This window comes from Plutella xylostella, chromosome 29 (assembly GCF_932276165.1).
Source record: "Plutella xylostella chromosome 29, ilPluXylo3.1, whole genome shotgun sequence".
In the NCBI taxonomy this organism is placed as follows: domain Eukaryota; kingdom Metazoa; phylum Arthropoda; class Insecta; order Lepidoptera; family Plutellidae; genus Plutella; species Plutella xylostella.
The window spans coordinates 10,184,719-10,206,260 of record NC_064009.1 but is presented as its reverse complement, the minus strand read 5'-3'; the positions used below and the strand labels follow the sequence as shown (position 1 = coordinate 10,206,260).

At 34.7% G+C, this 21,542-nt stretch overlaps 2 protein-coding genes across 4 annotated transcripts in view; both read right to left on the bottom strand.

The window, feature by feature from the left end:
* Positions 1–981: 981 nt before the first annotated feature.
* On the bottom strand, positions 982–19,205 carry LOC105387212 (collagen alpha-1(XV) chain-like). Of its 3 annotated transcripts, none has more exons than XM_048631580.1 (18): positions 19,084–19,205; positions 18,836–18,876; positions 18,451–18,570; positions 18,055–18,240; positions 17,677–17,820; positions 17,209–17,326; positions 16,979–17,068; positions 14,145–14,206; positions 12,112–12,270; positions 11,959–12,027; positions 6,117–6,330; positions 5,011–5,189; positions 4,318–4,485; positions 3,807–3,955; positions 3,273–3,452; positions 2,839–2,973; positions 2,455–2,559; positions 982–1,123 (listed from the first exon to the last, which is right to left on the bottom strand). In XM_048631580.1, exons 3-18 carry the CDS (start codon positions 18,526–18,528, stop codon positions 1,048–1,050), a joined length of 2,112 nt encoding a protein of 703 aa, XP_048487537.1. In that variant the 5' UTR covers positions 18,529–18,570; positions 18,836–18,876; positions 19,084–19,205; the 3' UTR covers positions 982–1,047. The 3 variants fall into 3 exon arrangements, with proteins under 3 accessions (XP_048487537.1, XP_048487539.1, XP_048487538.1); XM_048631582.1 differs by having other exon boundaries at positions 4,327–4,485; XM_048631581.1 differs by having other exon boundaries at positions 18,844–18,876.
* An 84-nt stretch (positions 19,206–19,289) lies between these two features.
* The window catches only part of LOC125490973 (collagen alpha-1(XV) chain-like), a 43,910-nt gene continuing 41,657 nt past the window's right edge, over positions 19,290–21,542 (bottom strand). The window contains exons 5-8 of the mRNA XM_048631583.1: positions 21,416–21,484; positions 21,225–21,245; positions 20,613–20,630; positions 19,290–19,461 (exon numbers count right to left, since the gene is read on the bottom strand). Coding sequence (XP_048487540.1) covers positions 19,318–19,461; positions 20,613–20,630; positions 21,225–21,245; positions 21,416–21,484 — 252 coding nt within the window. The 3' untranslated portion in view covers positions 19,290–19,317. The remainder of the gene's footprint in view (positions 19,462–20,612; positions 20,631–21,224; positions 21,246–21,415; positions 21,485–21,542) is intronic.

The following is a 21,542-nucleotide window of genomic DNA, read 5'->3' as shown; positions in this document are numbered from 1 at the left end:
ACAAATCAGGCTATTTAAAAAAAACCGCAGTATAGAGCTCTCTATATAATATACCGTCCATCGTTGATTCACGAAACTAAAACTCGTTGGGTCTACCGGTCACTCACAAGTTTGTGGGTTCGAAGAGAAATTGGATTTTTGTCCTAATGTTGATCTTATAAAGTACTTTGCAGAAGTACTTTGCAAACTTCGGGAATATTAGCTCAAACTCGCGTGAAGTGTCCTCCAAACCATTTGTTCGGTTTGATGTTCTTAAACACTTTATTTCACAGTGAGATGTTTTTATTTGTTGTTTTGCTTTATTTCATGTGTGGGTAAAATAATTAAAAACATATTCAGTTAAAAAATAAAGGAGTTTCTGGGATAATTATAGTCTAAAAATCATAAACTTTTTGATAAAAATGTTTATTTCTTTTCAAAGTAAGATACGGGATTAAAAAATAAGGATGTGTTTTCAGAAATATTTACATTAAATAGCCTGCCAAAGATTATTAAAAACAATGTTACTAGTTATTAATCTAGTTAGTAAGTGTATATAATATTCTTTGTTTATTTATTTAACATTATTTAAGATAGATATTTAGATTTTATATGTACCTATGTTACTTACAGTAATAGGTATAAATGTTGGGTTATAAAAAAACCCTGTTTATTTATGTACCTATAGTTACTTAAAATAAAACAATCTCTTACGCAAATAACAGTAGAAAAATAATTTAAATGCTATCTAACCTATGTTAAAATACCTACAACCAAACAACTTTGGTTTTATTTGAATTGGTTAAAAGCTATACCTAAATGGCAATGGCAGTAACAAAATAATAATGTCATACCTACATCACTTTTATAAAAATAACTATAAAATACCTACAATGATCTGTTAAATACCTATCTTCTTTTATAATAAATTTACGTATAAGTATTTCAAACTCTTAATAAATAGCCTTAATATTTTTTGGAGATAGCACCGAAAAAAATTTAAATGAGGTTGAGAAAGAAAATTTTGAAGTTTGATTGAAATAGTGCCTACCTATCTAGGTTTTTCTACTAATATCTATCGGTCATATTGTATAGACCTGTTACACGATCGTGAGCGTGATTAGGATGATCTCTTCTTCTAGCCCTGAAAAAAAAAGATTAAACCTTAAAATTATTCATAACGAAATGTTAAAATTTAAATATGGGTAATGGCTACCCTATGGAATAAGAATAAGTGACATGCTGACAGTCTCTGTTATTATGTTTTAGAGAGTGTGAGCATGTCTTTTATCGCACAATTAGCTATTATCCTGACATTGTTATAAAACACACAGACGATTTTTCCAAGTCGGTTAAAATCAGATTAATCTTCTACTTATTGGGGACAAATTTAATGCTAAAAAAGACTGTTTTGCCACAGTGTTGAAAGGATTGAACAGTAAAATTTGCTTTAGAAGTTGCCTGCCCAGATATATCTTATAGAATCCACCGCAAGGTTCTAATTCGATTCCAATAATGGTGCTAGGCTAGATAGCCAAAAATAACGTCCGGAAAAATCGTAATCCAATAAAAACACGGATCAGGTAACAAAAAAATCATCGCTTTTTGGTATTGAAACCCTCTATTAGAAATAACAACCAATGATTATTTTCCGCCCATGGCCTTCTCGAAATGACCTTAGTCAGCATTTTAGCGGTATCATGACAGCGCTAAAAGGCTGAGTCGGTTTCTTGCTGAAGTGAAAACAATCCATGCGAATCTAAGGACTTGAGGGTTCACTACTACTTTGCGAATACACTATTATTTATTTAAGGTTTAGTAAATGAATACATGCTCCAAACAAACCAAAAGTAACGGTTGGTAGGTATCGTTTTTATTTTGACTACTATAATTATGTTTTAGGTATGTTATGTACATTTATGGTTATTAAAAACGTTTCTCAGACCATCGTGGGAATGTATTCAGTTTTACAGTTGTAAAACTGTTTTTGTGACTTGAGAATCTAAGCCCTCATATCGTGTCGTTTGCAGCCAAACTTCACTTTGATTTCATACGTTTCTACTCTACACTAGAATTTATTTCATATTCGCAAAGTCGGAGTTACCCCCTGGGCCAGGTGAAGTCTGTTAGTCAAGCTTCAACGGTTTTTCTTTACCCTCGATTTTTCCCAACATTTTCCGAACATGGGGTTTGCCTGATATTTTTTTGTTCTTGAGGAAAATACCTGGTAAATATCTTTAATAGCCGTAGGGTCGATAGTTTTAGTAGCAACGATTTAAGGTAAAAATTGGATGGTCCCTTATGGACAGTAACTATATTTTGTACTGAAACTATGGCTGCAAAAGTATTTCCATACATGTCCAACTGTTAAAACTGGCCGAAACTAAATACAAGCTATATCAGCAGAAACAAGTCTTGTAAAATGTACCTACCTACAGCACAGAATAATAATAGGTTTTACTAAATTATACTTACAGTTTATGCCGCTGTCTTCTTTGAATTTGTTTTAAATGATTGTGCGTAGTGCTAGTGGCTGTAACTTGCACACATAACACTATGAGTGGTTGATTGCAAGGATATCTGAAAAAAAGGTAAGCATATACATAAAAATTAAATATAAAAATAAAATGATTTTGTTTGTTTGAAGTTTTCTTGAGAATCATTCATTATATGGGTGCATATAAAACTTATTTACAGGGTATTGCAAAATTGTTATAGTCATCCGAAAAGTCGTGACTCAGGAGCTACCTCAAAATCCCCTGCCATTTGGGTTAGACACTATCAATGAGCGCGACGCAAAGCTTTTGTCACGTCTTGGCGTGCGATTCCTACGCCCCGTGCTAGACCTTCTGTACTTACATATCCTGCCCTAATAGTCTATGGTCTCGCAGTGGCGACGCGAGACCGGATTCCCTCTCGCTCTGCCACCGGTCGCAGTCGTGCACGGAGCGACCCCCCGTGGTGTTGCCTCCGTGCCACACCGCCTTGTTAGGCCTGTGCAGTAGATACATTTCAGTAAAGCTTCAGTAAATACACTGTACCCTTTTCGTGTCAATTTTAGTCCATCCAACCAAAGGTTTTCTGGTAGAGGTTGCTTTAAGCGATAAGCGAAGCCTTTTGTACCCTCATTAAGTTGTCAAGTAAAAAAAATATTATTTCTTGGTGTAAAAATAAAGAGTACTCTATCCATCTTTAAGAAGTTAAGCGATTGCAACGGCAATGTTAGAATACACCGATAGCGACCATGGACCAAGCATCATAGTGTAGTGCCTCTTCCATTTCAATGAACTTGCCATAGCGGATCAGTCATAACATTTCTCCTGTTGAAGCTGTAGATATCCACTGATCCCCGGAACAATCCACCCGTTCCTTCGAAGATGCTGGTCCAAGAATCGAAAAGCACTTCGTCTCTGATGTTGACCACCGGCAACATGCGGTCTGAGGGCTTTACTATAGAGCTAAGTACTTGTTCTCTGAAATATAAATGAAAGTGTGAGATCTTCAAGTCTATTTGTATGTATGAATAAGCTTTGGCGTCAAACTCTATGCTGGGCTAAACATATTTACTAAAGAATTGCTAAATATAGTTAGTTGAGCTTGAGGTGGTATCGCTAAGTTAAAACTAAGATGGTATTGTCAAATTCAATACATTTTGAATCCGAAAATCGTCGTCAAAACAAGTTCGCTATCTAATAGGGGGTAGACCTCCTGTCTAGTGTAGGTGTAGTGTCTAGCAATAGATATAATTATGTAAACTGTTGACAAGCATTAATTAAGTATTTTGTGATGATTTATGTATTTTTGATGTGAATTATAGAAAATCTTACTCGCTAGCCAAAAAAGCCTTGTAGGTTCCGCTGTAATAATGCCTCTTAGATTGTCTATAGCAGTCATAGTTAGCCGCGTTGTGACCCGTGCTCAAGGACTCTGAGTGCATTCTTCCCGTGTACGGGTAGTTTAGAGCTGCTATCCGTATCTGAAATACATTTATTTATTGTGTAGGATTGATTTTGAAATTGTTGTCAGAGGTATACAAGATATTGGATAGGTAAGGAATACCTACCTACTTCTTTCAAAGGATGTTTCGGAATCCTTAGAAAAAAATGCAAAATTTTATTTGCTTCGCCCTTTGGTGATAAAATTACGAGATATATTTATGCAGAACTTACAAAAAAGATAAAATAAAAGTAGTAAACCTTGATAATACATCTTCAACAGTACATTAAGATTAACAGCATTGAAGGAGGTGCCAAAAATTTCAAGTTGTGAATTTGAACATGATTTTCTCTATTTGATGGATTTCTTGAAAACTTAGTTACTTTTCAGCTTAGTTTCTACCTTACTTACGAATCTTTTCTCTTCATTGCTATACGGAGTCGAAGGTGCGTCTCTGAGTTGTCCAAACGCATCTGAAGTGGATGTACTCAGAGGAATCGGCTCTGGTCTGTATGTTGTTGTCGTGTACTTATTCTTGATTGACTTCCCAGCTTCTATTATTGATCCCATCTGCAAGAGATTGTCTATTTAGTTCTGGTATCGTCTTATACCTACTCTATGTAGTTAAAACTAACCTCTACTGGCATTCTCCCGTCGCGCGCAGCCCCCACCCTTGCCAGTTAGGATCTGATCTGACTACTAATCTGACAAACACTAGCTCTAGTATTGCAAATCTTAATTTTATTAAAGGTAAGCGTACACCTTTCGACATCGTGCGCAACGGACCCATCGCTTTCATTATTTTTCGCATAGAAATTAATACAAGTGCGTCCACTTCAACAGCATTGCCGAATAAGAAGTTACAGATAACTCTGTATGTGTGGTGTCAAATAAATGTAGGTATTCTATTATATTTATAATAGGTAGAGGGGACTTTTCCGACGCGTGGGCAGAAGGAGAAAGTCGTAGCTTCGTATATAATATAAGAGAATGGACGGGAGTGGCCATTGTAGAAGCTGCAATATGCAGAGCTGACCGCCAACCTCCCGTAGTGAAGAGGCAATAGAAGAAGGAGAAGAAGAAGACAGCACTCACAACAACGTACTGCCATCCGTCATCAACTCTCATGAGCAGCATCTTCTCTCTAATGACATACGCCAGGGTCCCGAGCGGCGTCATTGAGGTTCGCTTGAACAGCGCCGCGGATGACTTGTAGATCACGGTGGTGCTGGTGTACCACTCGTCTTCGTCATCGTGGTCGTCGTCCACTTCGTCTGTGAAAGTATTGGGAAATTAATTATGTGTGTGGGATTGGAAAAATTTGAGAAGGGGTCAAGTTTTTGTATATGTTTTTTTACCTATAATATATAATTATTATTATATTACACCTGTATAATATATAGTATAAAAATACAAATAACACCTACCTTTAGATGTTAGAATGTTGTGAAATATTGAAAAAATATAAAAAGTATTCACAAATTCACAAAAAATAATAAAATATGTTGGATACTTAAATATAATTTAAGGAAAAAGGTAGTAAGCCAAAGGAGTCGAACTCAGCTCTTCAGTCTGTAAAACATTTGTTCTACATCTTTTGAAAATTCAGAAATAGCTGTGACGACGTGTAATATTTGTATAGCAGTTGACCAGGTATATTATATACAAACTTTACTGTGCATGTCTATTCTGAAAATAATACCCCAGCACTAGAAATAAGTGGTGTTAAATAGAAAATAATGTTTCTCACATGTAACCATTTCAGCCCCGTCAAGTGCGTTTTGCTGAAGAGTTTTCTAACCCCTGCGCTGTTCAACCCCACTTCAAGTTAAGTTGGGGTTAAACATAACACTTTTCTCGTACGCTCGTAAAATTTCACACGTATATTTATGAGGAATTCGTTTTATACTGAATTTAGGATTTATAAATGGAGTAAATAAAAAGGTTTTAATAAGTATGTAAGCTAAATCTTAAAATTTGGATATACAAAATGATATGGGTATTGGTACGAGTAGGTACTATCGGTGTTGAAATTATTTGAGTCAATATATTCTAAAATAAAGTTACATATTTTTGTTAATACCGAAAAAAAAACATCTATTAACCTACCTCACTATAAGTACCTACCATCTTCTTCTTCATGTGAAGAAAAAGAAGAAGAAGAAGTACCTACCATGAGTATAATCCATCTACATACTTACTCAGTCCAACATCGTAGCTGTTATATTTCCTCTTAGCTACGAATTCCCCCGGTTCCCCTTTTGGTCCAACGATAGAGACCCCGGGTGGTCCAGGCGGTCCGGGCGGCCCCGGCTGGCCGGTGCAGCTGGAGTTGCAGCCTACGCCTGGTGGACCAGATGGACCATCTACGCCTGGCGGACCACGTGGGCCTACATCACCTTTTGGTCCTTTGATCTGGTTGGGATAAGTAATGGTTTTATTTAGAGATGCCACGAATATTCGGCAACTATTCGGTATTCGGCCTATTCGGCCAGTTTTTTCAGTTTTCGGTATTCGGCCGAATAATGCGTACTATTCGGGCCGAATACTGAATATAAATCATGTAAAAAATGACTTGTTATATTAATCAAAATTGTGTATTTATTTCCAAATCACAACATTTTAGTACCTACTTAAAATTAATCAGTATTAAGTTGTGCTGGATAAAAACGAGCATTTCAGCATTTTTTGGTAGCCCACGATTGCGCTTTTCATTGTAACCATCCTCAGAAAATAACCTCTCACTATAAACGCTACTTCCAGGTGAAGAAAGATAAGTTTTTGCAAATTTCAAAAGGTTCGGGTATTGTTTTTTGTTTGCTGACCACCACTTGTAAGGATCGGCCATCCGATCTAGGCGAACTATTATCAAATAAAAATTCAACTCGTTTGCCACAGCATTCTGCCTCCTAATAATTAGCATTTCTCATATAATCTGAAGCGACTTCTTCAAAGCAGCTCCAGGAACAAAAAAAACAGGTTTCAGCGCCGAATATTCGGCGCTTCGGCCAGCAGCGTCGCCGAATATTCGGTATTCGGTATTCGGCCAATTCACTATTCGTGGCAACACTAGGTAGTTTTATTTAGTGAGTTATGGTATGTTTGTTAGGTTGTTCATCAGTTTTTGTAAAGCTAGTTAGGTATTATCATCTATCAGTAATTTTAATTATAGGGTATTGAAATAAATATCATGAAAAAACTGCGGCGATGATTAACGAGTTCCCAACTCTGTGAAGAAATTTTATCCTAATTTCTAATTAAAAAAAAAATTTTAAAATTTAAACTGTTTATTTCAAGAAAATAAGTAATTTTTGAATTACAAGATCCAAGGACTTAATCTACTTACTAGGTGAGATTATAATAGCCTTAGATTGTTACCCTAGAACAGCGTATAAGTAAAAAAAATAATAAAATATTATAAATTAACATTATACTTAGTTATAAAAAGTTATTTCAGTAGCAGCGTTAAGTGCAAAAAACAAAAACAATACCAGAAAACAACCTAGTTATGCACCTACACACACCATGCAAGTTAGTATTACGTTGGTAGATGTATGCAGGTACATACGGTAAGTTTAGCTAAGGATTATTTAAATAAACATTTATGTATGTATAAGTAGGTAAGTACAAGTACAAGTACCTAGGAACACTTATTAATTTAGACATCAAGGTTAGGAACTTTTTTTTTATGTAAGTACACAGACAGTATACAAGTAGGTACATAGGTATACATATATACATCATTTTTATAACAGAAAGTGAGGAACATGTTGAAGTAGGCAGTAATATCTAGTTTAGTTGAGGTGGAGCGGTAGGAGATCTGTCTGACACACACGGACCGTACTTTTCTTTGATGAAATAACGTTTTAATATATTTTTTGTTTGTATTTTATTACTAAGTTCAAGTTTATTTTGAGTCTCCTTTGGGAGCTTATTTAAAATATGCGGTAGTATGTATCTTGCAGATCTTCTACCATATTCATTGTTACATTTACAAAGTTCGTAGGTAGGAGTATTAATTAAAGTACGAAGGTTACTGGGTCTTACTTTTTTATGTAATAGATTAATTTTTTCGTGATATTCATTGACAATTGCTAGATCAATCTTGTCGAATACATTTATGACTCTGCAGTATTGGAATAGTTTTTTGTAGTTATTTTTGTATTTATATTTAACTTTCAATGGAACTATGGATTTTAACATTCGTAGTTGAATATTGTATATGCTTTGGATATTTGTTTTAAACGTTCTCCCATAGCTAGATATACCATAGTTAATTATTGAGTCCGCTAATGACATATACAATAGTCTCAGCGTTTTATACGGCATTTTATATTTTAGGATATTGAATTTGGCCAGTAGTGCTCTTAGTTTATTACAAACGTGTTCCACGTGGGGGCCCCATGTGAATTTGTTATCAATTTTTAGACCTAAATATGTAAGCTCATTTACGATATCAAGCCGTTTACAATCACAGTGGGTAGGTGATAAGTGCATACAGTGGTGTTCGTGGGCTATGACCGTCGGAGTTGATGCAGTTTTGAGATATGGCGAGTGGATATGCATTATTTTAGTTTTTTGGTAATTTATCGATAAACCAACATCATGAGCCCACTTACACAATAGGTCAAAGTCGTTTTGCATTTTGCACTGCGCTATTTCTAAGTCTTTGTGCGCTGTTATTAAGCAGGTATCGTCAGCAAATTGGTACACAGAGGCATGCTGAAATATTTTACACATGTCGTTGACATAAATTAAATATTCTGTTGGGCCGATAATCGACCCTTGGGCTGTTCCTTGCAGTGCTGGTTTCAGCTCACTTAATTCACCAGCGATGTTGACGGTACTAAATCTATTTTCGTGGTAGTTCTTAAACCATTCCAGCACAGGGCCTTGTATACCATTCTGCTGCATTTTTTTAAACAACGTTTTATAATTAAGCGTATCAAATGCCTTACTAAAGTCAATCATGACCGCTAATACATGTTTCCTATCATTTAGGTGGTCATTTACCTCATCAGTGAATTGTGATAACAGCTGTGATGTGCTTTTTTTTCTTTGAAAGCCAAATTGTTTTTCGTGTATTATGTCGTTGCCAGAAAGGAAGTCATTAATTTTTTTACCGAAATATTTTTCTATTATTTTATCTATACAAGAGAGAATCGTAATGGGCCTGTAGAAGTTTGTATCTGTATAGCTACCTTTTTTATGTATTGGTCTAATCAATCCAATTTTCAACTTATCGGGAAAAGTGGAAGTAGATATGCATTGGTTTATAAGGTGGGTTAATACAGGAGATATTTTGTTACTGATGTATTTCAAATCCTTGACTCTAATCTTATCTATCCCTGGACTCTTTCTCTCATTCATGTTTTTAATAATTTTATAGACTACGTCTTCATTTGTTTTACCAATTCTTAGAGAAACGGAAGGTGTATTTATGTATGAGTTCTCTTCAAGCAGCGGCTCGCTACAAGAAGTAAGTACATTTAATACATTACTTTCAAAGTCATGAGCAAATTTATTGGATAAATCCTTTGCCTTAAGTCTAAATGAGTTCAGAAGCATTTCATCGACAGCTGCTATCACCCTACCTGTTAGCCTATTCACAATTTCCCACATTTTCTTTGGATTTTTAAAATTATCACATATTTCTTTTTTAATATAGTTATTTCTAGTTTTGTTCATCAGTTTGTTAGTTTTATTTCTGTACCTTTTATAAATTAATTCGTTATACTTATTAGTAGTATCATTTAAATGTAGTTGTAAGAGTTCATTTTTTTTTCTTGACATTTTTATAAGCTGGTTAGTAATCCAGTTACAATTATTATTCTTATTTTTAACATTTACTGTCTTTGTGTAAGTACATTTTTCGTATATAGCATCAAATTTCTGCACTATAAAATCTAGTATACTATTTGGACTATATCTATCAAATACTGGGCTCCAGTCAACCTTAGCAAGCTCCTGCTTTACCTTATTATTATCTATCTTGGTTGTTGTAGTATTTTGGTTTGACCTACGATGACAATTTATAGCGAGACTGGTTATAAAGTGGTCGGCTAATGCGTTTCGTACAACAGCTGATTGAATAGTGTGATAACGCGCAGTTACATCGCGTAAGAAGATATGATCAATGCACGTTTTGGATGTGCCTTTTGCTGTGGTTTCAATTCTAGTATATTGTTTAATGCAACACAGAAAACCTAGTTCAGATAGAAGGTTTAGATAGGAACTTGCTTGGGTGCTGGCTACCATTATGTCCACATTCATATCACCAACAATTATACAATTAGAGTTCATAGGATATTTATATAAGAGCCTCGAGAGTTCACCAATAAAATTACACACATTTGTCTTTGGGGGCCGATAGATAGCACACACGTATGATTTATAACCATCGGTGGTTATCACTTCACCAGATAAGCACTCAAAATAATATGAACTCACTGTTTGCTTTAGAAAAGTAACACTGTTATGTACGTACAAGATTATGCCACCTCCTTTCTTCTTGCTTCGTAATTCTGTGTACATTGTGTAGTTTTCAAATCCGAATAAGTTTTTTGTTAAATTAGATACGTTAGCCTCCGTTACCACTATCAAGTGGATGGTTGATGGGCTTGTTGTGATAATGTATTCTAGCTGTGCGTGATTCTTTATCAACGATCGAAGATTAACGTGTAACAATAATAGGTTGTTTAGCTGTGGGTTCAATTCGCATGAATATTCTATAAAACTTTTATGTGTAGTTTCAGTTATTCCTTGTTCGTGACAGTCCATTTAGGATAATTAAGTGTCAGTATTGACTAGCAATCGACGATAGGCATAATATGAGTGTAGTACATACCTAACTTCAGCCATCTCACTTGTTAAGCTCCTTTTTTATCGTTTGTATGTCGGCCGCCGATCGCACGTAGTATATTTTCTTATCTCCGTCCGTTTTTCGCACCATTATCATGCCGTCCTTGCACCATACGTATTTACAGAGAGATTTATCCTTCAATTCAGTTTTGGCCTTCCATAGAAGAAAAGCTGTGCTGGGGCTAAGTGAGGCACGCACGTATATCTTGGAGTCGCTATTGGCACCGAGCTCCCTGGCACTGATGCTCTTGCTCCTGGATGCCTGTATCCAGGACTCGCTGGAGCCTTCCCGCAAGGTCACTACGATTGGCGCATCAGCAATGGTGCGGGAATTTTGGGCGGCGCCTGGCTTGATGGGCTTTTTCTTCCGGTGAACGCTAATTATGTCGTCAGCATTTTGTTGGAGCGCTTTGCTTACCAGCATGGCAACTTTTTTAGCGTCTTTTTCTTCCTCAGGGACACCGCATATCACGACGTTGTTACATAACTGTGCTTGCTCCATTCTGTTGATTTTTTGCTCAAGGACTTCGTTTTTCAGTTCTAGGTTGGTGTTTTTATTTATGACGTTCTTAAGTTGGTTTTCCATTATCTTTATTCGAGAATCATGATCGTGCATTCTTTCTCCGAAATCATCAATTTTGTCAGAATAAAACTTGAGGGTACTTTGTAGTTCATCGCGAATTATGTCTCGAACCGTTTGTCGCATCTCGCGAACCTCTTGTTTTATTTCATACAGTAACCGTTCTTGACTTCCTAGGTTGGGGCATTCAGCTTCAGAATCTTCATCCTCCCGGTCTGGTAGGATGACCGAGATGCGTTTTGGTTTGCCCCCGGCCGTGCAGGAGCAACTACGGCACTTCCAGTCGACGGAATCCGTTAGGGACAGAGCGGTCAATTGCTCAGTGGTTAGGGATGCACAGGAGCCGTGTAACCACTTACTGCACTTGTTGCACTGCACTCCAGGTGTTTTTTTACCTACTAGCTTACTGCACTTGGCACACTTCACCATTTTAAAATATTATTTTTGGTCGCACACTCGCGCGCAATTACAGGTTATCGATGAAAAAAAATAGAAGTCCGTTCGCCACCGCTGCGTTCGGGCAACTATTATTATTACACAATTAACTATTATACAATTAGGGATCTAGATAAAAGTTACGTTAATAGCAAAATGTTACTTACTTTATCAATACTGATGCATTCTCCTTTGTCACCCTTTTCACCGGCAGTGCCTTTAGGTCCTGGAGGTCCCTACGAAAAATATTATTCAATTCTATTACACTACTTCAAAAAAAATCTTAAAAATTAACCTATATTTTAACTAAAATGTCTTACTTCAACGTGCATATCCCTGTTTTCTTTTGGTTCAATAGAAGTAGTTGAGCCTTTCGGTCCCATGTCACCCTTAGGACCCCTTTCACCTCTGGCCCCGTTCTTCCCATGGCGGCCATCTTTACCGCGAGCACCTGTGTTTCCCTTGTCGCCTTTGTCACCCTGGAAAAAGATGTTGTTAAGAATTGTTGGCTATTGTATTTATAACTATGCTTTGGTATATTTTATTCTGTTTTGACGATATATTTTTGTTAACCGACTTCAAAAAAAGGAGGAGGTTCTCAATTCGTCGGGATATTATTTTTTTTTATATTTTTTTTATGTATGTTCACCGATAACTCCGCCGTTTATGAACCGATTTTGAAAATTCTTTTTTTGTTGTATTGGGTTGAGCTTCCAGGTGGTCCCATTTTTTTTCAGAATTTTATCTCACCCCTAAGGGTGGGTAAAGGGGTAAAAACAGGGTATGAATTTCCATTTTGGACACATATTAACCGATTCTAATGAAATTAAGAACGTAAATATAGTTCTTATAACAATAAAATATGATGGTGACCTTGAGCTGATCTGATGATGGTAACGGAAGGCAGTCAAGGGAACTCCTCAACGGTATATAGCAACTACCTCGTGTTTAGGCTTGAATGATTCGTATTGATTAGTAGGACTTTTTGGTATCATTTGCATCTTACTTTTGATTAAAAACTATTGCAAATAAACAAAAACTATAAAATAAAATAATAATTTAAAAAAATAAAAAACCGACTTCAAAAAACCACTAAAATGTAAGTAATAATTTAAGGTTTACACAAATTATATGTGACAGTACAAATATACCTAAGCAGGAACTGTTCTTTTTTGAAGTTGGTGCCATATTTCTTCAGATTACTTTGTCACTGCACCAACATCAAAAAAGAACAGTTCCTGCTTAGGTATATTTGTACTGTCACATATAATTTGTGTAAACCTTAAATTATTACTTACATTTTAGTGGTTTTTTGAAGTCGGTTTTTTATTTTTCTATGTTAATCTTTGCTGACAGCTGTATAGTTACTCTTGTACTCTTGCATACCACTTAGGCTATATAGGTGGAGCAAGGATGTTATTGTGATAAAAATAGGTCATCACTTTACCGCTTGTCATATGCGTTTGAATGGACAACATTTCATTTTCTTTACCCTATATTTTTATTAGTTATTCGGAAAGTTTATAGAAAATTAGTGGACCCGTATTTTTTTATTTTGTATATACATAAATTTTTGTATGTTATTTTTAACTTTAAAGTTAATTATTTTAAAACCGGAAGTGACGTCACATATTATGCTCAATTTTTATTTTTGTCTATTGCCTGAGTCTTGAAAAAAAACATAAATGACACTGACAAGTGACATTTAAACTTTGTTTACATGCCAACCAACAAATGGGTCATTTTCAAATGACCTTGATATTTCTAATGATGGAAAGTAGGTACTTATCATGTAAAAAAATAAGCAGAAGCATTTTTTCAGCTGTGTAGGCGGTGGCATGCTCTGGGACATATTATATAGAGGTCATCTCTTAATAATAAATAAAAAAAATAGTCAGAAAGTGTCAGAACAGAATTAATGAAAATGACCCAAATAAACAACAACGTCACGATAAAACGTCAACGTCAATCAAAAATGAAAGTGACAGTTACTTTGTTTTTAAATGTATAGGCTTTGATCATCAAAATGCATCGCACCTGATGCATGACGTCATCAGCACTTTTTTACTATTTTATGATTTTCTCGAAAATGATACATCCAAAAAATACAAAAACATTTTTTTTGTGGCCTTTAGAGCTAAATCTCGAAATGGTTTTCGATTTATAGCAGCTTTAGTTTTTTGAAATGTTGTCCATTGGATGTATAAAATCAAATTTATAATAATATTTTTATTACTCCTATAAAATATTGGTCCAGGAAAGGTTACCTTCCCAAATCGGTTATTTTTCTTATCTCAAAGGTCTGCATTCAAAAGAGAAAACTTTATGCTAATAATAAAAATGGTTTTATCACCTTACGACCGGGTTCTCCAGTATTTCCTTTGAAGCCTCTCAGCTTTTCAACGATCGCTTCCACTGAAAACACAATACATAGTAAAATAACAACTTTATTATCATGACCTATAAACGAGTTGTATTTGTGACTACCTACATTGTCTTGTGAAGGAGACGTCTTAATACATTATCATAATGGCTAACATAAACCAGTGGAGCGAAAATTTGGATAGAACAATTTAATATTAACGAGTATTTATTATGATCTAACAAATATGTCAATCAAAGTTAACTGGATCGGAAATAGTTTTGAATGTCTTGATGATAAAGTTTATATCATGAAAATTTTATACATAAATAATAATAATATTAACATTATTTTATATACCTAGTTAATGTGTAATCTATAAAGCAACACTCGATACTTAAGAAAGAAGAAGTTTATAACCTTTAATGGAATAAATTAATTATACGTAGGAACTTGTTTTCTATGAAATTACATATTGCAATAAAATATTAAACATCTCAATAACTGTATTTGAATGTGATACAAGAGCGTCAGATACTTGCACGCTGCTTCCTTTGAAAATAAATACAGAGTATAAATAATAATAATGTTGGCTTAATTTTGCCACTATATTGCCATTCTGTATTTTTTGCTTGTAAAGTTAAAGACCCGTAAAAAAACGTAATTATCAAGCATATACAATTTCAAGCGTTTTTGTATTTATCAGCTTTCATAAATTCAACGACTGGCTGAATGCTCACTATGATTTACTGAATCTTCGTTGAGTAGGACTTAAGTACTTATAATATGCTTAATTAGATTAACTCTAGTGAGAAAATAGGCCTTTGTAAAGCAAAGCTAACGTGGTAAGCAAAGCTAACGTGGTGAGCAAAAAACGAGGTCTTTTCCCGAAGAGCGGCGTTTCTGCGGCTCCACAAACATTTGCGTTGCGTTACTTACAGATATCCGGGAAGAATTGCTAAACAAATAAACTTTCTTTCCAATACGACTTGCTCGAAAACCTCACTTTCTGTGCTGTATCACACTAGCTTCTTCTCATGTAGCTTTTGTATAAATGAATGATGGTCTGTTTTTTTATAAAATGAAAAATATTTTTTAAAATTATGACGCTTTGGATGACATGTTGTTTTGCATGCGAAATAATTTGAGCGTTATTTGTATGACTGCGTTTATTAGCTGATTTATAATTATTATACGGTAGGTATTATAAGTGTGGAACAACGTCGTTGCATTCTAGTACTTGTTGGCGTAGTATAAGCATGGTGTTGCGATGAGACTGTAGTGATCAACTTTCCGCACTCGTATCACAATGTACTTCTGTAAGTACATTACTTGGTCCCTTCACGCCGCCAGTAAGAGATGTTGTAACGAGTTCCATGCGAGTCTCTCGCTGTCTGAGGGTTACTTTATTAACTCATCGCTTTCTTTTGAGTTGCCGAATGAACGCGACTCCTGGCTTTGGAAATGAGTTTGGGAATTGTTTACTGAGAGGTTCTTTGTTGGAAATGTATGTAGGTATGTGTACTAAAGGTGTACTGTAGGTATTTTAAAAATTAAATGTAGGTATGTAATTAAATAAAACGAGTTTGATAATACCTAAATACTTTGAAGAAAATTTTGCTTGTTATTATTACAATACAAAATAAAATAGTTTTCTTCTTCATAATAATTATTTTGTCTATGATAAACAATCGTATGATTGTGGGACTAGGAAGGGTTAGGATTTGTTACCCGTGGTGAAACGATTGGCTAGTCAGAATATTGTCAGTGGTAAGTAAGTGTCCTGGGTACGCCGGTTAAATATCAAGAACAAGTGATCCATTAGTGTCTTTTGGTGCACGAATTTATTATTTACTGCCAGTTTCAATAACTCTATCTACCTATGAGTGATACTTAATACTTTCCTAGCCGCTATATTTTACGTAAAAAAGGTTGATTTATTGTTTATCAATACACAATAGGTTCCTTTTGCTGGCGAAGCAAAGGAAAGCTATAGCAAGTGGAACCGTACATTTTACCGACATAATGAAAAGAGAAAGGAAAATGAAACTATTTCTTATTGAGATTTGTTCATTCCAAAACGTCACACGGGAAAATGGTAACAAACTCAATTTGATGAAGGCAAAACCTTTACAAATAAAAGCTCATAAGTTTTCCTCGTGAATTCACAACCGATTTGTAACAAAAAAAAACATTACTGAGCAGAGGGTTTTTTTCATCCTTTTGGATGAAAAAAATGTCAATACAATTAAAAAATATGCATAAAAATAAATTTTGCTAATGAAAACCTAACGTTTTACTATTTGACCGATTGGTGTAATAATCTCTGTAACAAAATAAAATAACTGGGTAGGTAAAACTGAAAACTTTATTTTAGATGTACCGTATAGAATAATAGCCTAACTTGTATATGTTTTGTTCACGGGTAAAAAAAATGTTTAGATAAAAATCCATTGTTTCATCTAACCAAAAAATGACAAAAGAAGGATAAAGATGAGGCCAATAAAACCAATACTGGCAGAAATACCCGTAGATTCAATCTACTTACAATAGTACGCTTACGTGACCTAAATAATTTTGGGAAACATTGAAATTCATTTCGAGTGTTCCTTCTTTATCGGATCCAAGTCCAAACTCTATTGAGGCCCCTTATTTTTTAAATGTCTAGTCTCATTATAGTCTTTAAAAAAGAGAGAACTGTTGAATGTTTTAACTAAGTGTTTTATTAAATTTTGCGTATTTAGAAACTGTATTTTATTGAAGTTTATAAAATTTACATTAAAAGTTACGCAATAAGTAACGCATTTAATAAAAAAATCACTTACCGTCAGCAGGGTCCATAGTAGGGTCCAATAAATCTGTCAATTTTGCAGATTTTCCTGGCTCCCCTTTATAACCTTGTTCACCCCTGTCCCCTATTAAAAATAAACTGTTAATATCAAATTTATTATGGATTTTATTTTTAAGAAAACTATCGTTTGAGTTGTTTGTCATTAGCTACATTAAAAGTAACTTTATTTGTTATTGAAAAGAGAGCTTGTTACAACTAGTTTACCTTTCTCCCCCTTTTCTGCTGGTCTACCGTGAGCGCCAGGTTGTCCCGGTATCCCGTCCACACCAGCTTCACCCCTCTCTCCCTTCTCCCCTCTCACCCCTTCAGATCCTTTGTGACCCTAGAACATAAGTTCAGGGAATTACAATTCATAAAAATCTCAATTATTTCTTAGATATTTATTTTAAAACCTTGTACCTATGTTCTTTTAAATATTTCGGTTTTTTTTTATAAAAAATTTTCCACCAGCCAACCAGAGTCTTGGGTATGGTAAGGATCATTATCACAACCCAACACGTACTTACTGCTGGAGCTTGAGTCTCCTTTCAATGGAGGAAGGGTTTAGGCCTATGGTAAGGATACTGCATGCTAATTTATCCCACACAATGCAACCAATAAAAAATGCAAACCAAAGTTGCTGCGGGTTATTAGTTATTTAATAAGGAGAATATTCAAGACCGGTCTACTTACTTGGTCACCTTTTTCGCCTTGTGGTCCTTGCAATCCCCTTTCTCCTTTCTCTCCAACATCACCTTTGACGCCGGTTGGTCCTGGAGCTCCTGTTTCCCCCTTGGCTCCGGTTACTGTTATTTGTTGCACATCTTTGGATGTTTCCTGTTACAATATAATAAGGGTAACTGACCAATGGTCTACGTTAACCACCAAAATCACATTACTGACATAAATACTACTTGCTGTAAGTTTTGCGTTCATACCTCTATATGCTACAAGATTTTTTAATTGCATCTATTTGAGATTTTTATTTTTATCACAGCTTTTTAGATGTTATCCTTTTTAAAAATTCACAAATTAGTCATTCTGCTTATCCATAAAAATAAATATAATTACCTTACAAGATTCACCAGGTGGTCCCGATGGACCGGTTGGTCCAACTGGTCCCGGAAGACCATCTGTACCTCTGTCTCCTTTATCCCCGGGCAGTCCATCGATCCCTGGTTTCCCATCTTCACCGCGGTCTCCTGTGTCACCCTTCAGTCCTGGTGGTCCCCTTACACCTTGATCACCTTGTTTACCCTAAAAATATGCACATGAAGTAATTTTATTTCTCGAGTTCCTAGTTGGTTGCTCAGTAAGAGTTGCGCAGTACGACTTATACATTCAAGTGCCAACAAAATTTTACTGAAAATAAACTATCCACAATAAAAAAAACTTAAAAAAAAACAAACAGGTAATTATTGGAAGATGATAATGGACCAATCAGGGGTAGAGCTACTGATAACTTACAGTCATGCCTGTAGTGCCAGGGTTTCCATCGGCCCCTGGGGGTCCCTCAGGCCCAGGCGGTCCCTTCAGCTCTGGCATTGTCAGGAGTACTTGCGACACTGTCTCCGCGGAACATTCACACTGAAATTAATTAAGTCAGGGTTTTTACTTTTCTTGTTTATTCAAATAACGTTTCGGATGACGGTGTCGACGCTAAAAGTGGGAGAATGGGTGACGAAGAATGGTGGTGGTGAAGGAAACGTATGTGATTTTGATGTGACCTGTAGATTATTGAGAGGTACATTAAATGATTATGTGACGTATCTAGGTTATAATAATATACTCGTAACTTGAAATTATTTGTTAACAATTTTACATCATGTTTTTTTTGAGTTTAACAACTTACGGAATCACCTTTCTCTCCTTTTTCCAGATTCTCTAACGGGGCTGTAAACAAACAAAAATCTGCATTAAATAGGGATTTACTTTTGATTTACTTGAACAAGTACAATCATTAACAATGACATAGGAACTTCGGCTTATTACAGTAAAAAGAGCTATTGTAGTCCAAAAATTTACTCATCGTTTACATTTTTCATGATTTTTTTTATTTCAAAATAGGCGAATAACTGAATAATATGAATTTATACTTACGTGGAGGTAGTATGGGAGGAGGCCGTGAAAAAAACTGAAACACAAACCAACAATATTTATATATTATTATATAATGAAATGTGTATATTGGTGTTTACTAACCTCTTTTGCCGACTGTAAATGTGCGTTATTTGTTTTTGCAATACCAACAGTACCAACACCTATTAAATACATAGTTATTTGTGACTAAACTAAAACCAAAATCATTGTGTTACTTTAGTTGTCATCGCCAGGCTAGTAGTAATAGGTATAAAAAGCAAATATAAAAAGCAGTGGACAGAAAAGCCAATTAAAACCAAATGAAAAAAGTTGTTGTTTTTTACAATTTTGAATTTGGATTCCACTTACTTTTTGAAGATTTGCAGGTTTCTGTGTAACCTAAAAGTGTTTAATTAATGAAATAATCATTACAATTATTGGTATGGCTAGTTTAATATTAATATAGGTAAGTACTATTCAATTCATAATAATGAGTAATATTGTTGTATTTACTAATTCGAAACATTCACGGGTAATTCAAAATACTATTCTTAGGGTCTGTTTCACAATGTCTGGTTAGTGGCTACCTGACGGATAAAATACATGCTGTCACTCTCTGTTATTATTTTTTTGACAGTGACAGCATGTATTTTATCCGACAGGTAGCGACTAACCAGACATTGTGGAACAGGGGCTTAGCCTCTTTGCTATTCTAAACACGTATTTCATGAGATTTGTTCAAAATTTTGAAATGGAAGCAACTTGGTTTGTGTGCATTAAGAAGTAGAAATTATGAAGAAGAGTAGATTAGGATAGTGGTGGTTGTGAGTTTTAGTAATAATTTGATAAAACAGGGTGTTGCAAAAAGGGTATACTAAGCCGAAACCTATGTAGATGTGCAGCATGGTATATCTAAGCCCGAAACTGAAACCAGAAATTCAAAATTCGCGAAAAAAAAACCTTTTTGCAACAACCCTGTATAATCGAAATCTAGGGCTATATTTTCTTAAAACAACATAAAAGTGCAAATAACAGGTAGAAGAAAGCGATAAGTAATATGCTTTCAGCTGAATCTGACTGCCAAAATTATTCCCATAGAAAACAGGGCTGCATATTATGTTCTCGTGTTTAAATCCAATTAGGTACCATCTACTAAATTTAGCAGACTTGTAGCACAGAAGTAACGTTACACTACCAATTTGTATATTTAATCACATTAAGTTTTGTAAATACATAGGTATAATTCAAAAGTGCTAGGTAGGTACTTTTAAACAAAAATAAAAATTTGACATAAAAGAAATGCAAAATATAGCCCCAGATTGTAATAAGTTATTATACAAAAAATATATGTATATGCGTAAAAACATTGTCCACGAAACAAAAATGCAATTAAACAGCTTGTGACACTCAACCACTTTGTAAAACTATTTAATTAAAACAAAAAAAAAAATGTTGTTTTCATGCCAACATTTTTACGTATATGTATTATTTATGTATAAACTATGTACTTATGTTAGTAATTAAAAATAATAAAAACATAAAACCCTTACATTGTACTCTTCACCTTCCTGAAAAGATATTAGATTTGTTGTTAAATCACATAGTGCTGGATGAGGGTGATGGTGAAGAAAAAGTGCTTAATAGCGTTTAATAATTATTATGTAATTAAAATTACTATAGAGGTAGCGATTTTTCTAAAGCAAAGCAACTACCATACAGCCACTATAGATTAGCAATCAAACTTGCCTATCTGTCAAAACTGACATAATGTATATGGATCTGGCAGATGTTTCCCAGATAAGCGATGCTGCTTGGGGTTGTCTGGAAGAGATTACTTTTACTACTTAACTTATGCTTTTATTTTTTATTCTGTGAACTTAAGTATTTTATTTTATCTTTATTTTAGGGATTGTTGATTGCTAATGTATCGGTGGTGGTAAAGGCAGCAGGTCTATTCAGATATGAGCGATATAAGCCACCGCTATGGAAAGTGAAAACAATCGCGTTGCTTGGAAACCGCTGTAATTAGGTAATTGTACGGAAATTCTAGAATCACTACTGAAAATTAGTTCCCGTTACCGAATATCGCATATGTTTGAATAGGCCTTTAAGAATATTTTATTTTAGTCGTGTTATTTATAAACAAAAATAAGATGACTTACGCTCTCCGGCAGTGAGATTGTCTGTAATAAAAAAATAACTTTACTAACGTTACAAAGTCCGTTATAATTTTTTCATGTTTTTTTTTTAATCTATTGTATTTAAACCTTTACATAAAGTGTTTAATAAAATGGTCCTAATAATTATAATCTGTTCAGTGTAAATGTTGTTGGAAATACACAAAAACACTTACCTTAGCACAAAGTTCTTCAACAAAACGATCGTTGACGTTCGAATATATTCTCAACTCTTGAATGGCACCCTGCGAAAACAAATATTATACTTTAATATAAAAAATGAGTATTTGTGTGTAGAGTTTT